The sequence below is a fragment of the Mustela lutreola genome, chromosome 6 (genome assembly GCF_030435805.1).
Source record: "Mustela lutreola isolate mMusLut2 chromosome 6, mMusLut2.pri, whole genome shotgun sequence".
Classification (NCBI taxonomy): Eukaryota; Metazoa; Chordata; class Mammalia; order Carnivora; family Mustelidae; genus Mustela; species Mustela lutreola.
Genome location: NC_081295.1, coordinates 88,973,178 through 88,995,035, shown reverse-complemented (window position 1 = coordinate 88,995,035; position 21,858 = coordinate 88,973,178). Strand labels below are relative to the sequence as shown.

At 59.0% G+C, this 21,858-nt stretch overlaps 1 protein-coding gene across 4 annotated transcripts in view; it reads right to left on the bottom strand.

The window, feature by feature from the left end:
• Positions 1 to 578: 578 nt before the first annotated feature.
• FOXP4 (forkhead box P4) overlaps positions 579 to 21,858 on the bottom strand; it is a 51,728-nt gene continuing 30,448 nt past the window's right edge. The window contains exons 3-17 of one of the 4 annotated variants that reach the window (XM_059177910.1): positions 21,260 to 21,355; positions 14,951 to 15,073; positions 14,267 to 14,353; positions 12,612 to 12,759; positions 12,307 to 12,520; positions 11,924 to 12,028; positions 11,064 to 11,151; positions 9,887 to 9,970; positions 9,588 to 9,759; positions 9,426 to 9,502; positions 8,250 to 8,351; positions 4,638 to 4,759; positions 3,609 to 3,675; positions 2,965 to 3,134; positions 579 to 2,537 (exon numbers count right to left, since the gene is read on the bottom strand). In XM_059177910.1, the coding sequence (XP_059033893.1) occupies positions 2,390 to 2,537; positions 2,965 to 3,134; positions 3,609 to 3,675; positions 4,638 to 4,759; positions 8,250 to 8,351; positions 9,426 to 9,502; positions 9,588 to 9,759; positions 9,887 to 9,970; positions 11,064 to 11,151; positions 11,924 to 12,028; positions 12,307 to 12,520; positions 12,612 to 12,759; positions 14,267 to 14,353; positions 14,951 to 15,073; positions 21,260 to 21,355 (1,803 nt within the window). In that variant the 3' untranslated portion in view covers positions 579 to 2,389. Of the gene's footprint in view, positions 2,538 to 2,964; positions 3,135 to 3,608; positions 3,676 to 4,637; positions 4,760 to 4,954; positions 5,456 to 8,249; positions 8,352 to 9,425; positions 9,503 to 9,587; positions 9,760 to 9,886; positions 9,971 to 11,063; positions 11,152 to 11,923; positions 12,029 to 12,306; positions 12,521 to 12,611; positions 12,760 to 14,266; positions 14,354 to 14,950; positions 15,074 to 21,259; positions 21,356 to 21,858 lie in introns of those variants that run through there. The other 3 variants (XM_059177911.1, XM_059177912.1, XM_059177913.1) reach the window with 3 other exon arrangements.

The window sequence follows — 21,858 nt, the reverse complement described above, 5'->3', positions numbered from 1 at the left end:
TCCAGGGTACCCCTACCCGTGCATTAGAGTAAGCCCTTTTCTGACCCTGAGCCCCCCAGCAGGACACCAGCCCCACACCAGGTGGCTCGCACGCACCCCCTTACAAGCGCAGCCCCACACGCATGTGCGCACACACGCCCCTAGCCAGGTAGTCCCTGCGAAGACGGGGTGATGGGCCCAGAAGGGCACCTGGGCCTGCAGGGGGACAGACTTCCCGTCTTCAGAGGTGGCGGCCCTGTGGCAGGAACCCTCTCCAGCCCTGAAGGATATCTACGCCCTGAATACACTTTTGGAGGAAGGGGCAGGACGCACAAGAAGGAATTGTGACCTTGGGAGAAAGCAGAATGACCCAGAGACCTGCTTTGAGAGAAAACACCAGAGAACGTGGGTGACAGTGGAAGTGGGGGGCAAGAGGAGCAGAGAGGGCCAACCCCCCCACACCTGGTGCATTCATGCACTCCCAGAAAGCACCCCCCGGGGGGCTCTCGCCGTCTGCCAGGGCCTGCTGCCCTCAGACCCCAGAACAATCTTTCCACTTTCTTGTCCTTCCCCCCCTCACCTTGGTGACACACGCAGGGCCCGGTGAATAGAGGACGTTTAATATTTCTGTGCTGGTCAAACAGAACACAGGTGGGGAGTACATGGGGAGGGGGCGGAGGGCCCCCTGCCTCTCAGGAGGGGTGGCTTGTGAAGGGGTGTATGTGGGGGGGGCGGTGAAATAGTCCAAGGAGTCTTCTCAGCAAAGGGGCCTGGCCTGGGGTATCATAAGCATCCAACACACCCAGTCCTTGGCCCAAGTTGGGGTCCCCCATAGGGGGTCTGTGGAGTCTCACTTTTTTTTTTTTCCCAGCTCCTCTGCTGGAATCCACACTCCCAGCGTGATGGGGGACTTGGTCCTTGCGAGGGGTCTGGAGAGCCCCCAGGAAGAAGCCCAGGGTTGGGCACTAGGGCTTGAGGTCCACTGCCTGAGGACAGGGGAACCCCTTGGGGTGCTGAGGGCAGTGCACCTCCTTCCTTCCGCCCTCTTGCCTTCCTCCGGGCTGGCCAAGGGTAGAGTGGGGGTGAGCAGGGCCCCCAGCCTCTACTGAGTCCCAGGGTCCTCGGGGTGGGGTGGAGGAAGGGTGGAGAGAGGGTCTGGGCCACCAACAGACACTGTAAACTTTGGTTTAAAACAATAACTTAAGTGGAGGGAGGGCTTCCAGCCTGGGGCCAAGGTCGAGGAGCAAGGAGGAGTAGGGGGTGCAGGAGGCGACAAAGGAAAAAGCCAACAAAAAGTTTTGGTTTTTGCTTCCGGCATAAGAAAGGTCTTTGGTCATCGGTTTAACTGGGGGGGGGGGGGGCGTGGGGGGGTCAGGGAGGGGTGCGGAGGGAGGGTGAGGAAGGACTACAATGGGGGACCTGTAGGCTGGGGGTGACCCATCGGGGTCACAGCAGCCACCTGCCCCTCAAGCCTAGTTTCAGCCCGGCCTCTCCTAGAACAGAGGCAGGATGCTTCTGGTGGCTCTGGCAGCCCCTCTGAGCCCAACTCCAGCCTCAAGGGCCGCGCAGCTCCTTTTGGCAGCTCCCCCTCCATTAGTATACCCAGCACAGACCCTGTCAGTAGGCCAGTGCTGGGCCTCTTCCTCTGTTGCGGGGGGATGGCGGAAGCTGAGGAGCACCCCCTGAAGGGGGCAGAGGCCCAGTTCAGCTTGGGTTCTGTCTCAGGTCCAGGGCAGGGTCCGGCCGGGCAGTCTTGCTCCCGCCGACCCCCACAGCGCACACAACTTGTCCCACCTCAGCTGTGGCCTTGGAGTAGGCACAGCAGAGGCAGCTGGTTTCTTCTGGGGATGGTCTGAAACTTCAGCACCCTCCCCCAATGCCCTAGGCCAGGGCAGGGGCAGGAGTTGGGGGGCAGTGGGGAGACTTCACAGTACGGAAAAGAAGGTGGAAGGGAGCACAAATTGGGAAAGTGGGGGGCCTCCGGTCAGAAAACACTGCCAGAGCCAGGTGCTAGGGGCCCTGGGTTTGAGAGGGGTGGCTTAGCCCCGCCTGCGGGTCTCCACGGCGCTGAGGGGCCCTGTAGGGGAAAGCTGGTGGGGGAGGAGGGCCCTGCTGCTGCTGGTGGTTGGGGGGAGGCGGTATTCAGATGTAGGGGAGGGTGAGGAAGGGTCTGGGCCCTCCGAGTCCTCTACCGGTCCCAGACCAGGGGTTCTGTGTCCCCTCGGGGGCGGGACCGTCCCTGCCCCCGAGCGTCTGTCAGTCAGGTCACATGGGGAGTTGCTGGCCCAGCCCCCCCATCTGAGTCCTGGAAGTGCCTTGAGGTTTGGGCGGGGCTGAGGAGTGGGGGAAGGTGGGGCCTGGGTTCCGGAGGGAGGGGTCTCACCCCTGCCCAGCCAGCCCCTAGAGGCCCTTAGGACAGTTCCTCTCCTGGCAGCTCCTCCTCCAGGTCCCTGTCTTCTGGCGGCGCTGCGGTGCTGGGGTTGGGAGGACCCAGGGGAGGGCCCGGCCGCCTGTCTTCCTCTGCCTCCTGTGGCTCCTCTTTCACCTGCACCTGGTGGCTGTGAAGGGATTGTATGGGCACCTCAGGGGCCTTCCCCTGCCCCTCAAATATCCAAAATTTGGGGGTGCAGTGGGGGTATTCCCAGGTCGCCTCCCCAGGACCCATATCATCCCTGAGCCCCTGGGGCCTGATGTCTTCAGTCTGATCTCCACAGGAGCTCTCCTCTGAGGAAGGGGGAGGTTGGAAAGGACAGAGGTGGTGTCCGTAGGCAAGAGGGGAGATGAAACAGAAGAGAGGAGGAAGGAGAAGAGGAAGAAAGTTACAGGAAGGAAGGGGCGAGAGGGAGGAGAATAAGGAGAGAAAGCGAGGTCACTCCTCCTGGGAAGACAGGAGTGTGTACGTGGGCAGGGCGTGATAAGATGGGGATCCCACCTGCAGGGGCATCTGGGGGGCACTGGGGTGGGGGCTCCATGTTGCATGCTCACCTGTACTGGGGTGGGGAGAGGCGAGGGGGGCTGCTGCTGCCGTTGCTGGGCAGCGGCTCCACGGGGGCGCCCACGTCTTCGTGGCTGAGGGGCAGGAGGCTGCTGGCAGAGCCCGGGTTCAGCATGCCAGGGCTATTGAGGAGGGGGAAGCTGCTCTCGGCCAGGGCAGCCTGGAGGGCACAGGGTTGGTCCAGTAAGCCAGCTCCACTTGGCCCAGTGGGTCCCTGCCCCACCCCCAGCCAGCCTCCTGGACTCTTTGTGCCCTGACCTCTGGAGGCCAGATCATGACCCTGACCTGCTGCCTCCCAGCCTCCCTGGGAGCCTGGGCCTAACCGATCCCTTAGGGGGAGGGCAAAGAACCCCTCCCCCGCCAAGAATGGCAAACCAGGGAACAGGGCCCCACTGGTTATGCCAACCTCCCTCCTTGCTCTCTGCTGTGCCCGAACCCAGCCCTGACAGCAGAGGTGGGGGCTGAGCCCCAAGTGGGGCCGGGGCAGAGGGGTGGGATTCAGGTCACCCAGAGTGGTCTTCACCCTCCTGCCCCTCCTTGGACAGATGGGTTCTTGGCAGGGGAGAGTGGGGGGAGGGTCAGCGCGTGGGGGAGGGGCCCGACAGCCAGGGGTCAAGGCCCAGGGAGCACTCACCTGATAGCTGGCGTTAAGTGCTCCGTAACTGAGGCCTGAGATCATGTTCTTGACCAGGGTGGGGCTCCTGGAAGACAGAGAAGGCACTGTTTGGTTCCTTCACTCACTTACTCCCCCTTCCCAGTGCAGCCATGCAAGGCCCTGCTCATGCCAGGGACCATTCCATTCCTGAACCTAGGAGGCCAGAGTAGGGTCAGCACCACCTCTAAGGCCTATTCAAGCCTCAGGCTGATGGGACGCAGCGTGGAGGGACAGCTCCCTTCAGAGCTCCCAGGTCGAGGCTCTCTGGGGCTCTGGGGCAGGTACAGTGTCTTGGAGCTGGCAAGGGGGCACACGGATCCTTCCCCATGCTGGTCTTCACATCATGCCACCCCAGCGGGGTTTCTCTGCTGTTTCTGGGGGCCAACAGGTTGAAGCTAGAGCCGGGATAGGCCCACATCTATAATACCCACGTTATTTTGCCATCCTGAATTCTGGGACATCTAATAGCCATGCGCGCTGCTGGTCCCTGTGCGCTCCACACCAGACTTTTCTGCCCAGGAAATGTGTCCAGGAGTTGGGTCAGGTAAAGCAGTGGCTCAAAGCTGTCCCTCTACCATAATGATGAATCCCCTTTCCCCATTTATAGAGCATCCAAGAGAGGTCAAGGAACTGGCCCAATGGCATCCTTGTGCGTTGAGGGCGATAGCCCAAGGTCACACAGCCAGTGAGAAGCAGAGGTGCACGGGAAGCCAGAGCTTCTAGGTGGCATCTGCTCATGTCCCAACTCTGGCCACAGGTACTTTGGGTCTCTTTCTCTGGTCCCAGGCCCCCAGGCTCCTTTCCTCAGTCAGAAATAGGGACAGATCACCTGCCCCTTCATGTCACTTCTGGATTCTGGGCTCCCCTGTGTTCCTCCATCCCTCTTCTCCCCACTCCGCCTCCAATTTCCGAGGATGGCCTCACCGGGGCAAGTCCTGGAGAGAATGGGGGAGGTGCCCCGGTCCATGCTGCAGGTGGCTGCCTCTGCTCAGGGCTGGGCCTACGTACCCTGTCATCTTTGGCGGCCTCCGCTTCTGATACTCGCGCTCGTCCACAGTCCACACGGCACCCTTGACGTTCTCCACACGCACGAAGCACTTGTGCAGGCTAAGGTTGTGTCGCACAGCATTCTGGGGGTGCAATGATGACATGGGCTCAGAGGCAGCCTGCCCGGCCCCTTCCCTGCGCTGGCAAGCACACGGGGATGTCCCCGCCCCACCGCAGCCCCACCACTTCCCACCTCCCCAGGCCCAGGCCACTCAGGCTGCCGAGGGGGAGGAGTCCCTCTGCCTCTCAACTGCCCTTGACCCAGGGACTGCCAATGTCTTCACTGCAGACAGCCCATTCTATGATTGGCTCCACTTCTCCCTGCTGTGTTTCGGAAAACTCTGTCTACCAACTGAACACTACCCGGATAGAAATCATTTGTTTTCCCAGCAGCACTGATCAGGCACACGCAGCTGTCAATCGGGGGGCCCCAGTCGCCGTGGGCCTGCACTCGGGCCCTGGCCTGTTCATCGAGCCTGGGGCCTGTTAGCTTAGGTGCATGCAGCCTTGCCACGAGGCTTTACAAGTTTTGGAAATAAATCAGGAACCCTCGCTGCAACCTTCTTCAGCCTCTAGGAGTGTGGGAGCCATGGCTTTGAGAACAGTTTAAGAGCAGGAGGCATACTGCAGGCCTCACATACATACTTGTTGAAATAAACCGAGAGAAAGAAGAGCACGGTATTTGGTAGCTGCGAGGCAGGGAGAGGAGAGAAAAGAGGAAAAGTCACCTTGTCGCTCCCACCTCCTCCTGGCAGGGTGACTTCAGGAATTGAGGCCATCTGAATTGTAGGACACTTGGGTGAGAGGGGGTGGCTTGGCCCCAACCGCCCCCCCCGGGGGGGCCGAGATGAGGGCCCGAGCCCACTCACTCCATGTCCCTCAGTCCTGTCCCTGTCCTCTCCTCTCTCAGCTTCACCACCGCCCCCCACCCATCCCTGTCCCTGTTACCTGTCCTCCCTCAGCCCCCACCCCCCCACCCCGCCTTGTCCCCATCCTTGTCTCCTCTTTACATTTCTAAACGGGGAAGAAAGCCGGCAGGGCGGGCAGCCCGTGCCCCTGGAGATCCCCTCTCCCTCTCTCCCTTCCAACTCTTGCCACTTGCAACTGGCCCGATTTCATTACCAATTTTAATTTGCCTCTAATTAAATCCTGTGTATTTTTCCGACTCGCTTGCTAATCCACGAGGGAGGCGGGCGGCTGGAGTGGAATCTCTTGGAGCGATAATTACAAAGGGCCTAATCACGCCGGGGCTCCTGCCTCGGAATAAATTTGCCCGCATTACGGGGCTCCGATCCTCCGCTTTGCAAATGAGAATGACCCCAATTTCCGAGGATGGCCTCACCGGGGCTTTTTTCCCTCATTTCGAAGCCTGATTCGTGATGAGAGACTAATTCGTTACGCTGAAACATTAACGGCAATTTAAGGGGTCTGGCGGGGGCTGCGTAAACAAAAGGACGGGCCCACAACATGGGCCCTGGGAGGGGATGGACCCAGGGGGAGCGCTGGGGGGGACCATCAGCTTGGCAGATGGCAGCTCTGTCCCCGGATGAACGGCAGCTGGCCTGGCCCACGCTGGCTCCCGACCCTTCTGCCCCGGTCCGAAGTGGTCAGCATCTCGGGGTGGGGGCCAGAGAGAGTGCAAGAGGGAGAATGCAAGAGGAGGAGGAGTTGAGAAGAAGAAGGACTTCAAGGGCCAGATATATGGCTGGCGGGTGGAAGTCGAACAGTTAGGTGTAGACAGGGTACATTTCCCCAGGAACATGAATGAAGCTTGGCGGCAAAAGTCCTGAAGGTCAAAGTGGACCTCAAGCTAAGAGAGATTCTGCTGTGCCACAGGGAGGGGAGGACACAGGCAGTGCCCGAAGTGGCAGACACAGCAGCCGAGCACTGCTCACTAGAAAGGTCGCCTGCTCGTTCAGCGCTGGCGTTGCGCTGGGACCTATTATGAGGCGACGGGACGAGGAGGTGAAGACCCCGGGGGTGCGAGACCACTGGGATGATCCTGGCTGGGCGACCATGGAAGGGGGCATGGAAGGCCTAAAGGAGCTCGGCTAAATGGGAGGGGTTTCAAGACGGTCCCCGAGGGGTTTAAGGAAGTCACCCAAACCAGCTTCTCCTGATCCCGGAGAAAGGAGAGAACAGGAAAGGAGAGTAGGGGGGTGAGGGACACCGTGCCCCTGAGCTGTCTAATGGAAATGAGGTTCTCTACTCTCACCCCTACAGGTAAAGGATTAACCTGCATTATGAACATAAACATTAGATAACAATCATTAACGACCCTTTATGTCTGTGCAGGACTCTTATCTTCTAAAACCTGATATCCAAACTGTCCCAGAGGCTGGAGACTGGACCTGGTGGTCCCAACAAGGCCCTGCCAGCTCAGAGAGAGGGCAGGACTGTGGTTGGCAGGAAATGACATCACTCAGAGCCAATCAGAGCCGCCGTCCCAGCCTCCAAGCCTCTTTCCCCAGCTTTGAGAATTGGGCACGCAGGGATACGGAAGGTCACAGAGCAGTCTCTCCTGCTGCGGTTAGCACATTTTGGGGTTAGAGGAGACTGGGCCCTATGCAGACCCCACCGAGTTGGGCATTGGTGGGGAGGGGGCCTCCGTGACACTTGTTGAAAGGGGCCGCTGGTGGGGAGGTAGCCTCTGGCTGCAGCTTCTGAGCTGGCCAGCAGGGGGACTCAAGAGCCAGGGATCCAATTAAGCTTGTAAGCTAAGGACTCCTTCCCCGCCTCTAACCTTCCCCGCCTCTAACCTTCCCCGCAGGGCGCCAACACTCCCTTCTCCTTCCCTCCACCCCCTCCCAATTTAGATATCACTTTCCACTCTGCTGCACAGACACTAATATTCTCACCCAACAGACAGACAGACAGAAACACACCCCTCCCATCTTGGCTATAGGAAAATGAATGGCTGAGTGCCCCAGTCCACATCTCCGTGTCCCATTTTTTAGGGTCCCTTCCTTCCCTGCCTCTAGTCCCCTGAGAAAACTCTATGGCTGAAGGTGCTGAAATGACTAATTGGATGGAGACAATTATCTTCCTGCCGCCATGGCAGAGCTGGGGAGAGTACGGGGGTGCCTGTGGTTATGTCCCAGTGCGCAGTCCACAGGTCTCGTTCTGCTGTCCCTGTGTCTGTGCCTGCACACGGCCCACCCCACCCCTGGCTCCAGAACAGGCACCTTTAGCCAAGGTACCCAGACCCTTAGGGTCTCTGGAGAGTGTCACCCCAAGCCTCCCCAACAGGCTGGGGCACTATTAACTCCTGGAGGCCCTACTTTGTGGGGCCTATTGGGGGGCACTCCAGGGAAGAGGAGGATTTCTTGACAGAAAGCAGGCAGCACAAGGCTGGAAAGAAGGGGCTATTAAGGGGCAGTTAGAGAATATTCCACAGCCCATGCTGAGGTGGGGGTGGAGGGACCTATGGTGTGGCCCAGACCCAGCTGGGGGCATTTCTGAAGAACTGACCCTCTGAGGGGACGAAATGTGATGCGGCCTTGGTGTCAAGGGGATGAGGAGATGTTCGAGGGTGACTGGGGCCCTTGGCAAGGAGGAGGGAGCATGCCTCACCTTCCAGGTGGCAGTGTTTCTCCGGAAATAGGCGAACATTCTGGTGAACCAGTTATAGATCTCATTCAGGGTCAGCTGCCTGTCAGGGGTTTCCAGAATGGCCTGTGGGCCAGAGAGAAGCAGAGGGACCCTCAGTCTGAGCCTTCAAGGGTCACAGGCCTGTGTTCTTTCCCTCCTGCCTGGCCCGACTCCCACCCTGAGAACAGAGGACACCCGCTACAGAGGCTCGTGGACAGGACTGGTGGGTGTCGTCCATCCCCTCAGTGGGGCAGGCTGTTTCTGGGCTAGGAAACATGAGCTGTGAGGGCTATGCATTTGTGCAAGGAGCACGTGAATTCCTTCTGGAGGGCAACTGGTGTCAAGGGCCCCCACTCGGGAATGAAAATGAAGTAATATTCTTGGGAGAGAGAGAGCCACAGGCTGGGGGCTGTTTACAATTTATCCTGATTTTGGCAAAGGGCTCCCTAAGCCTGAGGTGGGGGGTGTGTGCATATATGAGGGTACCTGTGAGGATGTGTGTGCCTGCTGGGGGGTCACAGCAAGAGGACATCTGTGCAAATGTCTATTCATAAAAGAATATTACGTGAGCATCAAGGACGTGAGTAAACAGAGGGGTGTCTGTGTATGTGACAGAGAGAGAGAGAAGGTTGGTGGGGAGGGAGGGTGAGGGAGAGGCAGGCAGGCAGGTGGCAACCAACTGAGAGTGACCCTGAGTCTATCAGAAAACAGTCTCCTGGGGCTGCCTGGGTGGCTCAGTGGGTTAAGCCTCTGCCTTCAGCTCGGGTCATGATCTCGGGGTCCTGGGATGAGTCCCGCATTGGGCTCTCTGCTGGGCAGGGAGCCTGCTTCCTCCTCTCTCTCTCTCTCTACTTGTGATCTCTGTCAAATAAATAAAATCTTTAAAGAAAGAAAGAAAACAGTCTCCTAGGAGCGTGTGTACATGGGAATGAGAGAATGAACAGCACAGTGGGTGTAAGCAGCAAAAACCCAGAGAGACGCCCACACGAGCGGCACAGACTCTGATGGAGCCTGGGTGAGAGGCCGTACAGCCAGGAAGAAGCCGGAGAGAGAGAGGTCAGGTGCAGGAGGGGCTATCTCTCTTCTGACTCTCATGGAGGCTGAGACTCCAAGATGGGGGTTCAGCCTGGGTGCCCCCCCATCTACTTCCATGCTCACCTGACGGATGAGGGAGGCATAGGTGAAGGGGGGCCTGACATCAGCGTTCTTGTAGAACTCGTGATTCTGGGCCAGCTCTGGGGAAGAGAGGCAGAGGATGGGGTAGCCGGTTGAGGGATCCAGCTCCGGGCGGGGGGAAATAACCCTCCTGTCAGTCCTTACCTGAGGAGATGGGGGAGCAGAACTTGTCACTGCTCCTCCGGCGGGCGGGGCCCCCGCTGTGCAGGGAGGCAGAGCTGAGGCCGGGGGGCCGTAGAGGGGTGACGGGGGCAGCAGCCGAGGTCGGGGGGTGCACGAGACCATCTGGGAACGAGTCTGCTGCGGAGACGGTCACCTTGGAGAATGAGGAAGAGCTGGGGACTGGGTTCAGCTGTGAGCAATGGGGAGGGTGCTGAGCCCAGTCCCCAGGGTGGGGGTGCCAGGGGTCCTGGGAGGGTCGCAGGAAGGGGAGAGTCACTCACGGGCTGGTTGAAGGGCTTGGGCTCGGAGGGCCGCATGTGCAGGTGGGCCATCATGGCCTGCAGCCTCTCGCTCTCCTTGGCAAGCTGTGGAGAGGCGGGAGGTGAGCTGGGGCTGAGCCCCCAAGGGGTCCAGTCCTCTTCCTCCTCCACATGCCACCTCTCCCCAACCAGACACCCGAGAAAAGCCCTCTCCCACCACTCTTCTTCACATATCAGCCTCTGGCTCCCTCTGTCCCCTGCTCCTAGAAGGCCTCGGCTCTGCTCCATCCCCTGCTACCCTCGAGGCCAGGGCCTGGGGCTGCCGCCCGATGAAGGCCTCGTCACTTCTCCTCCAGACCGTGAGTCCCAGGCTCAAGCTACAGGTCAGGGGCCCCCTCACTAACAACAACACATGCTTTTTCTCCTCCTCCACGGCAGAGGCTGTGGTTGAACAACACCCAAGTTCAGTGGCACTTGTGTGTGAGAGGGACCTCGAGCCATGAATGGAAACACAGGAATGGATGAATGATTCATTCACCCCCATTCATAAATTCAATAGGTCTTTCACAACTACCCTCTCAGGGCAGGGCGCTCTGCTAGGTGCCAGAGGGAAATGGGTAAATGTCCCTCACTCTGCCTGCTGGACTGTCAGGTACTACATGCTAGACCTCGGGGTCTACATGCTAGACTCGGGGGTCAGACCGCCGTGCTTCTGACCCCAACTCGGCCACCCACTGGGGTTAGTGACCAGAGCAACAAGTCACTTCACCTCTCTGGGCCTCGGTTTTCCATATCTATAAAGTGGGGATGAAAATAGCAGCTGCCTTATACGGCTGTTTAGAGGATTCCCGGAGTTCAACAGGTAAAGTATTTAAGTCAGCACCAAGTAAGGGATCCTTATGTTAGCTGTTGGCATTTTTATGGTTTTTATATGGACACTCCTCTTTTGGGACTCCCGGCAGAGACACCGCAACTCTCACCCCCCACCTTGGCTTGCTCCTGAGTCTCTAACTACAATCACCTCATGGTCTTGGCACTTAGGAGCAAGAAAGCTTAAGATGACCCCTGTCCGCAAGGCCCTCCAAAGCCCTCTTGGGATGTCAGTGCTGAGGGTGGGGCCAGGCCTGGCATCCCCTGCACCACCTCCCACCCCCCTCACCCCCCCCTCCCCGGTCACTGAGCATCCTCAGAGCTGCACCTGGATCTCCAGCTGCTGGACCACCTGCATCTGCACCCGGCACTGGGCTGTGCTCCGGTCATCCAGGGCGTGCTCTGTGTTGAGGTGTCTTTGGGGCAGGAGAGGGCAGAGAAGACACAGTTGGCCCTGCTTTGCCTGTGGCCACCACCCTCCCATCCTGTGCTCCCAGCCCGCCCACAGCCTGGAAAGCAGACAGACCAAGAGATACAAAGGGAAAGAGGTGGGAAGAAAAAAAACAAAATGGGGCAACAGGGCAACCAAGGAAGCCGCCTTCTCGTCAGCCTCCTTTGATGTCTTTGCTAAAATCCCAGCTACAGAGAGATCTAATTGCAAATGAACTAATTAAGTAAACCTCTGACGAAGCGTGAAAACAATTTGTTTGACCCTGATGCTGCAAGGGTCTGGGAGACAGCGGAGTTAATCAGTCAGTGACAGAGCCTGGCACGGCAGTGGCAGCTGGTCACCTCCCGCCCTGCCTGTCCACCGGCCTTCCGGCCTGTCACTAGGCTGTCAGTCTCTTGGGCTGAGTCTGGGGGAAGCAGGGAAGGGCTACGGGGGGGAGGGGGTGTCCTCTCCTGCTCCTCACACCCCCCTACTGAGGGGTTCTGAGAGCCTGGGTATGGGGTTTACTGAGGCTGCAGGCCCCTGCAAATATAAATGGGAGGCTGGGGATCAGGGAGCTGGTGGGGGCAGGGAAGGAGCTAGGCTAGATGCCCCAGAGGGGAGGACAGCAGGACAGCTGGTGGCTAAGGTCCAAAGAGGGGCAAGCTAGGTGGCCGGCTGGGGGGCGGGATGAAGGGCCCTGTGGAAAGTCTGCTGTTGGCGGAGCGGGGCGAATGGAGGGTTGCGGTGACACCTACTTGATAAACTGGCCCAGGTCTTCACACAGGGTCTCACAGCCTGGCCACTTACACTCTCCGTGTCCGTAGAGGGGGTGGGAGCCTGGCGTCTCCTCGTGGGAGGAGCTAGGAGAGCAAGAGAGAGGCAGCAGTCAGGGACACTGGAAACCACAAGGGCCTTGGTCCAGCTTGGCTAGGACCCCTGCTGGTGAAGTTTCTGTCCCTCATATGGGTTTCCCAGAGGCTGAGAACAATGCTGTGTGCCCTGCGAGAGGGGTAAACTTCCGGGTCCACGAGCTCCGCCTCCCCCCTCCCTGTCCCTCACCCAGGGGTGCCATCCCTCAGGGAGCAGGGCTGCCGCCAGGCAGGTGTGCAGCGCCCTCTCCCGGCCTGGGCCCCCGCACCTGTCTCTCCGAGGTGTGAGCACAGTGGGCTGTCCGTTGGGCAGGGTGTGGTGGGAGAGGGAGGGTGAGACTTTGGGGGGGGCGGCAAACGAGGTAGCGGTGGTGGCTGAGCCGGTGAGGTCCAGCCCCTCCTGCTTGACGCTGTCCTCGGCGGGCTGCCCGGGGGCACCCTCGCCCTTCCACAGCTGGGGCAGGTCCGTAGGGCACACGGCTGCTGCGGGAGAGAGAGGTGGGAGGCTAGCAGGGCCCCAGGCGCCAATGGAATGGGGTGGGGCGGGGGGAGGTCTGGGCTGGGGGACACTCACCTTGCGGGAGGGTCTGGAGGGGCCCTGAGGCTTGGCCGGGCTGCAGGCTGACCAGCCCCTGTCTCTGCAGGTTGAGCAGATGCTGCTGCTGCAACTGTTGCATTTGCAGGAGCTGCTGCTGGAAGGCCAGCTGCTTGTTCCCCAGGGCCTGGTGGGGGGCCCGAGGGGGCGGGCCGAGAGGGGTACCATCAGCCTCGGGCACGCCCTCCGGCCCCCACCCCGCGGCCACCCCCTCCCAGGGCCTCTCAGCCCCCGGAGCTGTCGTAGTGGCGTCCGCCGCTGCAGCCTCTCTGCTCCCGGCCCAGCTTCCATAGGGCTGCATGCCTCCTCGCAGTAAACACACGCACGCACGCACCACGTACGCACGCGCGCAAACACACACAGCAGACCCAGACGCTCAGCACGACGCCCTCCCTGCTCCCGCCCCCCTCCTTCCGCCTCGGCTCCCCGCACCGCAGCTGTGCTCGCCTGGAAACGGGGGTGGGGGGGGCTCTCATCACAATGATCGATGAGCTTGTCAGGCTCCGGGGGCCACTCCCGCCTGGCGGGCACCCTTCCCACATGCGCGGCTGCCCCCTTCCTGCGCCGAGGAGGGGGCCTACCCCCTCCAGCTCCTCTCCTCTCCTGCTTCTTAGATACAGGGAATCAAAGAGTCTGACGGGACTTTAAAAGATCCGCATCAGCTGGTCATCCGGACCCAGGCCTGGGGAAGAGTCGCATCTCTACTGCTCAGGCGCACACTTGCTCCCTCGCTCACTGTAGGTCTGGAGTTCCGCTCTCTCCCTCCCTGTCTCCCGCCAGCGCTCCCCTCCCCCCAGCCTCCAAGCCCGTCAGTTCTTCACACAGGCACCAACAAGTCAGCGCATCCGCAGGTCTTTTCTGAGCCCCGGGAGCCAAGCTTGTGCTGGGTGCTCGGGAGGCAGGGACGTCTCTGCCTGGCCCCCTGCCCTGGGGGTGCAGTGGGGGGCTAGCTATTCAGTAAAGCCAGCCTAGAGAAAATGCAGGGAAGGCAACAAGGATGAGACCTTGAGGGGGAGGCTGAGGGCACTGGGAAATGACTGGGAGTCAGTAGGGCAGCCTTCTGGGAAGAAGCCACCCAGGACTTGGCTGTGGTTAGGCCAGCAGGAGGGAGGCACAGGTCTGGGACATGGCCCAGGGGCCTGGTATGGAAGCTCAGGGGGGCACTGTGGCCCAGGTGAGGCCGGGGAATTCTCTGGAGGGGAAGGGCCTGATATTACAAGAAGTGGCAGAGGTTGGGGCAGGGTTGGAGGGAGCAGCGCAAGTTCTAAGGGTTCTGAGGGACCAGAACCTGGGGGTGGGGGAGGGTTTGTGGTGGGCTGAGGTGCTAAGTCATTAAGAGACAAGTGGGTAGGGAAGGACCTGACAAGGCAGCTGGTCATGAGCAAGGGACACCGGGGGCCTGTCCTCACTAATCCGACAACAGGAGGCAAGGAGGAAGGACGGAGTGGGGACAAGGGCAGCTGGAGAACTGTGCACCCCCAGTTCCCATTCCCCTCTGTCCCATAATTCCCTCCCAGCGCTTCCTGATCGGTCTCCTATGCCCTCAAGGCAGTTCTCTCCTAGCCACTGTGTGGCTCCCAGTCTCCGGCCAGGAGGGGCAGTGGTCCTTTGAGGGGGCACCTCAGGCCCCTTACCTCTTTGGGTTGCTGCTTCCCAGCCTGCTGTTGGGTGAGAAGCTGTAAGTGGAGCTGTTCTTGCTGCTTCTTGTAGTACTCCTGCAGCTGGGTGGGAGGTGGAGGGGGGCAGGGGTGCGAGTGGGTTACCACGGGCCGGGGACTGCGGACCCCAGAACAGCCCTGGCCCTGTTGTGATGGGGCTCCTGGAGGCAGAAGTACGGAGTCTCACTGGGGTGGTGAAAGAGACACCCCGCAGGGAGATGCCTGCTCTCCTCAGTCTGCTCTGAGGATCCTCAGCAGGGCCTGGGTGGGGAGGGAGCCGAGCAGGGATGGGGTTCGGGGGGGGGGGGGGGGGGCTTCACCCCATAGCTCTGAGCCCGCCCTGCCTCTCTCCGGGTCTCCTGAATCCATCACAGCGAGGTGCCGGGATGTTCCAGTACTCTGCCCTTCCCTGGGGTTCTGGATACAGAGGCGGGCAGGTGAGACAGGGAGCATGGGGGTGCCACTGCAGGAGAGGCTTGACCCCTGACCTCTCCCCAGCTGCCCTGGAGGAATGCAGATCCATCCAGCCTGAGCAGTCTCTCTGGTTTCTTCCCCGGCTTTGGCCAGCAGTGATGTTGGCAGTAAACAGGGTGCGAGATGGGAGGCCACCGTCCCACCCTCCTCTCTCCCACCTCCCAGCTGCCCTGGGGCCAGACTCACCTGCTGCAGCATGAGCGCCTGTTGCTGCTGGAGCAAGGCCTGCAGCTGTGGGGGCGACAGGATCTGCTGCATCTGTTGGGGGGTAAGCATCTGCGGCGACATCATGGCCACTGACACAGGCACCTGTGGGATTGGGCCCCATTAGCCTGCTCCTCTCACTCCCACCCACAGTATGGCTATGAGGACCGGAGGGAGACCGCTGGGTTCAAATTCTGGCTCTGCCACCTATGTGCTGTGTGTCTTTGGACAAGTGATTTACCTCCCTGTTCTCCATACTCTTGTTTCTGAAGGGCAAGTAAAAACAGTGCCCACTTCTTAGGGCTCTCATGAAGGTTAGTGAGCTGAAATTTCAAACACAGCCTGGCACGCAGGAGGCGCCCCGGAAGGGGGGTGCTGTTATCGCAAGAGGCACTATGTCCAGTGACACCAGTCATAGAACCCATATCCAAGCTTGGCAGTCTTTCTCCCTTAGGGATGAGGATGGGCAACACCTAGCCATTCCCGGTAACTAGCTCGGTATGTCCCGAGAGCACGATGTCCACAGTGGGCCTGGCCGGAGAGCAGTCTGCGGCCCCCACAGCATGAGGACCTGGATTCTGGTTCCGATCACACACATGTCACATACCCTGGCATGGCCATCGGCAGGGCACACCCATAGCCAGAGCTGACCCAGGGAGGGCCGGCCACGGCGTACGTAGGTGTTGTCAAGTCAAAATGGGCTGGAAAGAACACCAAGCAGGGAGCCAGGTGTGGGCTGCTACTTCTAGCTCTGGGAGGAATTTGCTGTGTGCCCTCCAGGCAAGTCCCTTGCAGCCACTTCTGGGGTGTTAGTTTCCTCAAACGCTAAACCGGGAACTGAACCAGTGGAGATGATGCCTTCCGGCAGGAACAGGCAGGATTCTCAGAGTGGAGGAGCTCTCCATGCCCTGGCCTGGCTTAGGCCTCTGGAGGAGGCTCAGAGAACCTAGCTATCAGCTAACAGTTTCCTGGAAAAGCACTAACATCATTCTTTCCTCCGCCCCACCTTCCTGAAATCCCCGGGCTTTGGGGTAGTCATCGCCAGGGAGGCCCAAGTGGCAAGGCTGTCTTAGTCGCACCGTTCTGGCAAGACGGGTGCCCTGATGGGGCTCAGAGCCCAGCTGGTCTCATCTCCCATCCTGCTGCCAAGCTCTCAAAGCACCCCTAACCCCAACCACTTCCCACACACAGCAGGCACTCACTGAGCATTTACTCCCCTGAACTGAAAAACCTACTCCAGCAGCTCAGAGGCCCCTTTGGCAGCCCAAGGGTGGGGAGGGAGGGGTCCGGGCAGCCCAGGCAGGGAGTATCCTGCCGGACTTGTCTGGGCAGGATGTGACAGGTTATATCCTCAAGGGACTGGTGACCCCTGTCACCTCCCCCCACCCCAGCCTCATGGGTAGGGCAGGGGAGGCGGAGCTGGTAGGGGGGAGGGGGAGAAGGACTCAGCCTCAAATCACCAATTAGGGAATCCCCAGGAAGAGGAGTGGCACAGGAGGTGTAGTGGATCCAGGGACATGGGGGAAGTCCCAGGGCTCCCAATTCTTCTTAACACCTCACCCCAATAACTGGTGGCTGAGCCCCAGCCCTGGGCTCTTCTCCTTTATCTCAGCCATCTCTGTGCCAACAGCCCTGGGAGGGACACATCCTGGCTCTTTATTGGGGAATTCTGTGGGTAAAGGAAGGCCCCCCGGGCCTCTACAGAGGAGCCTTAAATGGCAGGGCTGGGATTCAAGCCCGGGTCTGTGAACTCCATGGCTCCTGGTGTTTCCCCGTGTCCACACTGCTTTCCCTACCTTGGAGCAGATCTTGAGGAAGGTTAGGAAGTGTGGGTGGAAACTGAATTATCCAGAGAGCGGAGGGGTCGAGGAGGCTGGAGAGCCAAAGGCCAACCTCCCTTTTTACAACTGTACCTGGAGGAGACCCTAGAAAGCCAGGCCGTGGGGGGTCTTCTGGTACTCACTCTCAGAGGGGCCTGGGTGAGGGGGCAGACAGTGGCACAGACCCACACCCTTTGCGGAGGCAGCCTGTGTCCCTTGCTGGGTGCCCTTGAGGCTGGGAGGCCGCTCAGCCGTCCTTTTCTTTCCTCCTCCTTCGGGGGTGCCCACCATGGTGGCAGGGAGCTCAGAGTCCTGGATTTCTGAGTCAGGTGACCTAGGCTCTTGTTCCTGAGGCTATTCTTTGAAATCACCTCACCTCACCTTTTCCACCCAGACCGCTAATTGCTAATTAGGTGCCTTTAGGCACTCGGCTAAATCTTCACAGCAAATGGGAGGCTAAATCTTCACAGCAAATGGGAGCGGGGGAGGTAGGGTGTCTAATCATCACTACCACTTTACAGATGAGAAAACTGAGACCTAGAGAACTTAAAGAACCTGGCCTGTCCCCAAAGGGACAGTGGGAATAGGGGCAAGTGAAAGTTATTTGTAGCCCATTAAATTCTATGCAAATGTAGAGAAAACTACTTTGTAAAACATTTGGGTTTTCCTCTTCTCCTCCTTTCACTCTCCTTTCTCCATGACTTCTCCAACCCCAGAAGGCACTGCATGGCCAGGGCCTGACCTCCTCATCCTGGGAGGACTAAACTGGAGATGGACATGGCCCAGGCAGGGAGACAGCCCAGACACCATAGGGCTGTGAGTCACGGTGAGTGGCATACAAGAAAGGATGTGGCATTTCCTTCCTTGGGGCTTTCCTACTTGGACGCAGGGGAATGGAAGAGATGACCTTGGAAGGCCTCCCCGGCCCCCGCCGTCCCTGCCAATTGGCCGAACAGCTGGCCGCACAGCTGGCCGGAGAGGCGGCTGCAGAGACGCCTGGATTGCCTTGTGTGTACTAGTCTGCCGGGGCCCAGGGGTCAAGAGAGGTCAGGGAGTGGGCTGCCGCCGAGTGCTTGCTGAGCTCCTGGACTGGCTGACACCACCCCCCCCAACACCCCTCAGGGTTTTGAGGACAGAGCTGGAGCTCCCCTGGTGTCCCCGCTGACCCCTCACTAGGCTGGGATGGGTCAGGATAGACACTGTCAGCTTGTCAGCTCAGCAAGGCCCATGAGTCACTGTCTGGAGAGTGGCCAGGGCGGTTAAATGCTTACTAAAGGCCTGGCAGTGTGAGCCGTGGGCTAAATGCCCACAGCTGCCTCCAGTCCCTCCCGCAGGGCCCCGGCCCAGGCCCCTGGGTCCTCTCCACCCACGGTATGTATAGTGTGCTGGTCTGGCTGGCAGCTTACAGAGAGGATGCTTGTCCGTGGGGAGGTTGAGCACCCCACGAATGCAATTTGGTGTTAGAATCAAGGACCCAAACTCAACCCCTAAAGTGTGGTCTAGGGTCACTGGCTCAGGTGGAGACACCAGGCCGAAACTCGGTTTAGGTTAAACTCCCTTGCAGATGACCAGAAGGAAGTCCTCAGACTAGTTCTGGGTTGGGGCTGCGGCAAGAAGCGGTGGGGCACCAAGATCAATTTCCAGAAATTCTGGAGGGTCAGCCTTAGGGGCAATGACAAGCTGCACAGAGGCTGGGCAGGGCTAAGGGGCCTGGCCCTAGTTGCCGTCTGCTCTGCACCTCAAAACTCCCAGCTAACTTTGCTGCCTTCTGTAACGGACTTCTCCCTGCCTGGGGCCCAGGCGCCTGGGCACAAACTAGGCCATCTCCAGGCTGGAGCTGGAGACTAACATGGTTCTAGAAACTTCAGAAGCTGGCTCTGGGAGAGGGGAGGTGAGGCAGCCAATCCTGCCTCGCCCTGGGGAGCAGAGCATTGTCATGTGGAGGCCACCGGAAACTGGTGGCCATCTATCTTTTTTCTTTAACCACTTCACTCACAGAGAAGTTATTTGAAGGCCCTGGGCCCCACTGAGGGACAGAAGCTCCACCTCCTTAGAAACTATGAACCTAAGGGTGGGAATGAGAGGCAAGGAAGGTATCCAGGTTAGAAGAGAGTCCACAGCTGGATCTCCAGGCTCCTGGGGAAGTTCAGACATGGCCCATGAACCCCATCTTCCTGAACCCAGAGACTCATCTGGCTGGGACTCTGCATCTGGGGACTGCTGGCGTTCGCTGCTGTGCTGAGCACACATGACATCACAGCGCAGACATTAGAGTCTAAATTCTGGGGCCAGTTGTTTGGGGTCATATTCCGGCTCTGTCCCTTATTAGCTGTGTGACTCTGGACAAGTGACTCAACCTATCTGGGCTAAGGTCTCCTTATCTGCTCATAACAGCATCTCTAGACCCCACAGGATTGTGAGGATAAGGGGAGACAAATGACACATGTAAAGCACTTAGTGTCTGCCCCATGGTCAGCAGTCTGTAAATGCTGTTAGTTTCATTAGTCCTGAGCAAGTATTTGACGAATGGATGAATCAGTCAATGATCTGGAGGAGGAGGCAAGGAGAGCGGAGGCCTGAGAAAAGGATCATTTGCTCTGTCTCTCTGACCAAACCTCCGCCTCTTACTCTAAGCCATTCCAGGGCTGCTCTTGTGTTGGGGAAGGGGCTCTCCTGAGGCAGATTCCATTAGCCTCCCTTCCCCTCTCAATTATTTCAGATCTCCTATACCTCATAGCCAGCCGTAAAGTCCTTTTTTAAAAAAAAATTTACTTATTTATTTGACAGAGAGACACAGTGAGAGAGGAAACACAAACAGGGGAGTAGGAGAAGGAAAAGCAGGCTCTCTGCTGAGTAGGGAGCCCGATGCGGGGCTCGATGCGGGGCTCCATCCCAGGACCCTGAGATCATGAAATGAGCCAAGGGCAGATGCTCAACAACTGAGCCACCCAGGTGCCCCTGTAATAAAGTCCTTCTTGATGCCTGACCTCAGTCCCTCCAACTACCATTAAACTCCTTCCCTCCTGCCTTGGGTCAGCAGACCCTCTCTGGCTAGGGGAACATTCCTGTTACCCCAGCCCACCCTTCCCTGTTCTTAGAAGAGGGTGTGAGGCCCGGCCCAGGGTGAGGACAACTCAGAGCAGTAGCCATTTCAGACCCGGGAAATGTGTGTGTGTTTTGGGGGAGGGGGGGGGGCTTTGGGAGATCCCTAATTCAAAGGGGCCCAGTCCTGACGCGATAAGGGTAAGAGAACCTTCTATATCATTCTGGTGTGAGAACTTGCTCTTCTTCCCATTATTTACCTTCCAGATCTGTTCTCACCTCCCCATCCAGACCACCACCTATCCTGGCCCCCAACTCCTCCCTCTTGAGGGCTGTCTCATTAGGTTCAAGACTTCTAAAAGAGGACCACTGCTCAGGCCCCACACCCGTCGGCCACCTTGAACTTGTTCAAACCATTTTCCAAATATAAGCTTGTATGACACAAGACTCAGATACTCCTCAGAGCCCTGCAATCCCCATCCTGGGACAAAGCCTTGTCCTGGGTCCTTCTCCTCCCTGCCGTCCTCACCTCCCTCCTTCCTTCCCCACCCCACCCTCACAAACTCCAGAGCTCCAGCTCAGGGTCGTGCTTACCCTTCCTCCCCTAGATAAACTTCCTTTCAAAGCCCGGCTTAATCCTCTCCCCAATTCCGAGCCTCCCCTGCCGCTGTGGGGAAAGGGGGGGTTGGTGGAGGAGTGAGGAAGCAAGGCTGCAGGGCCCAGGGGGAGGGGAACTGGCTGCCCGAATCGTGACCCACCCGACTCAGACCGCAATTCTCCCAAGTTCTTTGTGACACAAAAGGTAAACAGAAGGCCTGGCTTCCCCCCACCCCACCCCCCAAACCTCCAACAGAACTCCCCTCCCCCAGCCGGCCAGATGGGCCGGCAAGCTGGGGGAAGGGAAGGGGGGAAAAAAGGGCAGATTGTGCAAAGGAAAACAAAAGAGACAGAGAGACACCGAGAGACAGGAAACTGGGGGGGAGAGAGAGAGAGAGAGAGAGCTGGCGGGTGAGAGATGGGGAGGAGGCACGTGGTGACCTCAGCAGCTAAGAGAGCCAGGGAGAGAGGGACAGGCCAAGTGACCCATGGGGATGGAGAAACAGAAACCTGAGAAGGGACGGGGACCCAGAGGGCAGAGCCAGGGAAAGGAAGCAAGCAGGAGGTACCCGGAGAAGGCAAGAGCTGACTGCAGACACAAACTCTGAGCCACACACACAAAGACACGGAGCAGAGCAAAGCCTGGGCCATGGGGGTGGAGACAAGAAAAAGTCGTTTCTTCACCCCACCCCTGCACTGACTGCATTTGCTTCTGGAAAGTTGCCTACTTTGTGGCACTGGGGACTGGCCAGAGCCATCCTCCAGCTGGTCCTGCCCGTCCCTCGAGGGCCAATTTATCCTCTCCACCCGCCTCCCCTGCCTTCCTCCTCACCTGCACGGAAGAGGCCGACTGCTTGCTGTCATTGTTGCCCGGGGAGCTCAGGCCCGAGGCCTGCTGCAGCAGGAACTGCCTGGCCACCTGGAGAGCCTGCAGGAGAGGGGACAGTTGGCTGTCAGGACAGGGCCTACCTGCTCCAACAAAGGCCTGAAGGGCCTGGAGGGGGCGGGATCGAAAGTTCACAGAGAATGGGGCAGTAAGGAGAAGGAAGCCAGACTAAGGTGGAAGGTACTGAGGGTGGTGAGAGGGTCACAGGGGCACTTGGACTTGCCCTTAAGCCTATAGGTAGGAGTCCCTGAGAGAAGCTGCCAGGGTGTGGGGATCAGAGCTTACAGGGGCCTCACTCTGGGACCTGAGAGGTTTTGTTGGGCCTCAATGGGGGCAGCAAACAGAAGGGACAGTGGCCACAAAAGGATCCCAGCGGAAAGCACAACAGAGGGACTCCAGGTACTAATACTAGGTACTACTTGCTGAGCCTCTACTCCGTGTCAGGCCCTTTACCTGCAAGATCTCACTGAATCCTTCCTGTGAGGCTGTGAGGTAGGGATTATCAGTTCCATTCGACAGCTAAGGAAACTGTCTCCAGGAGATGA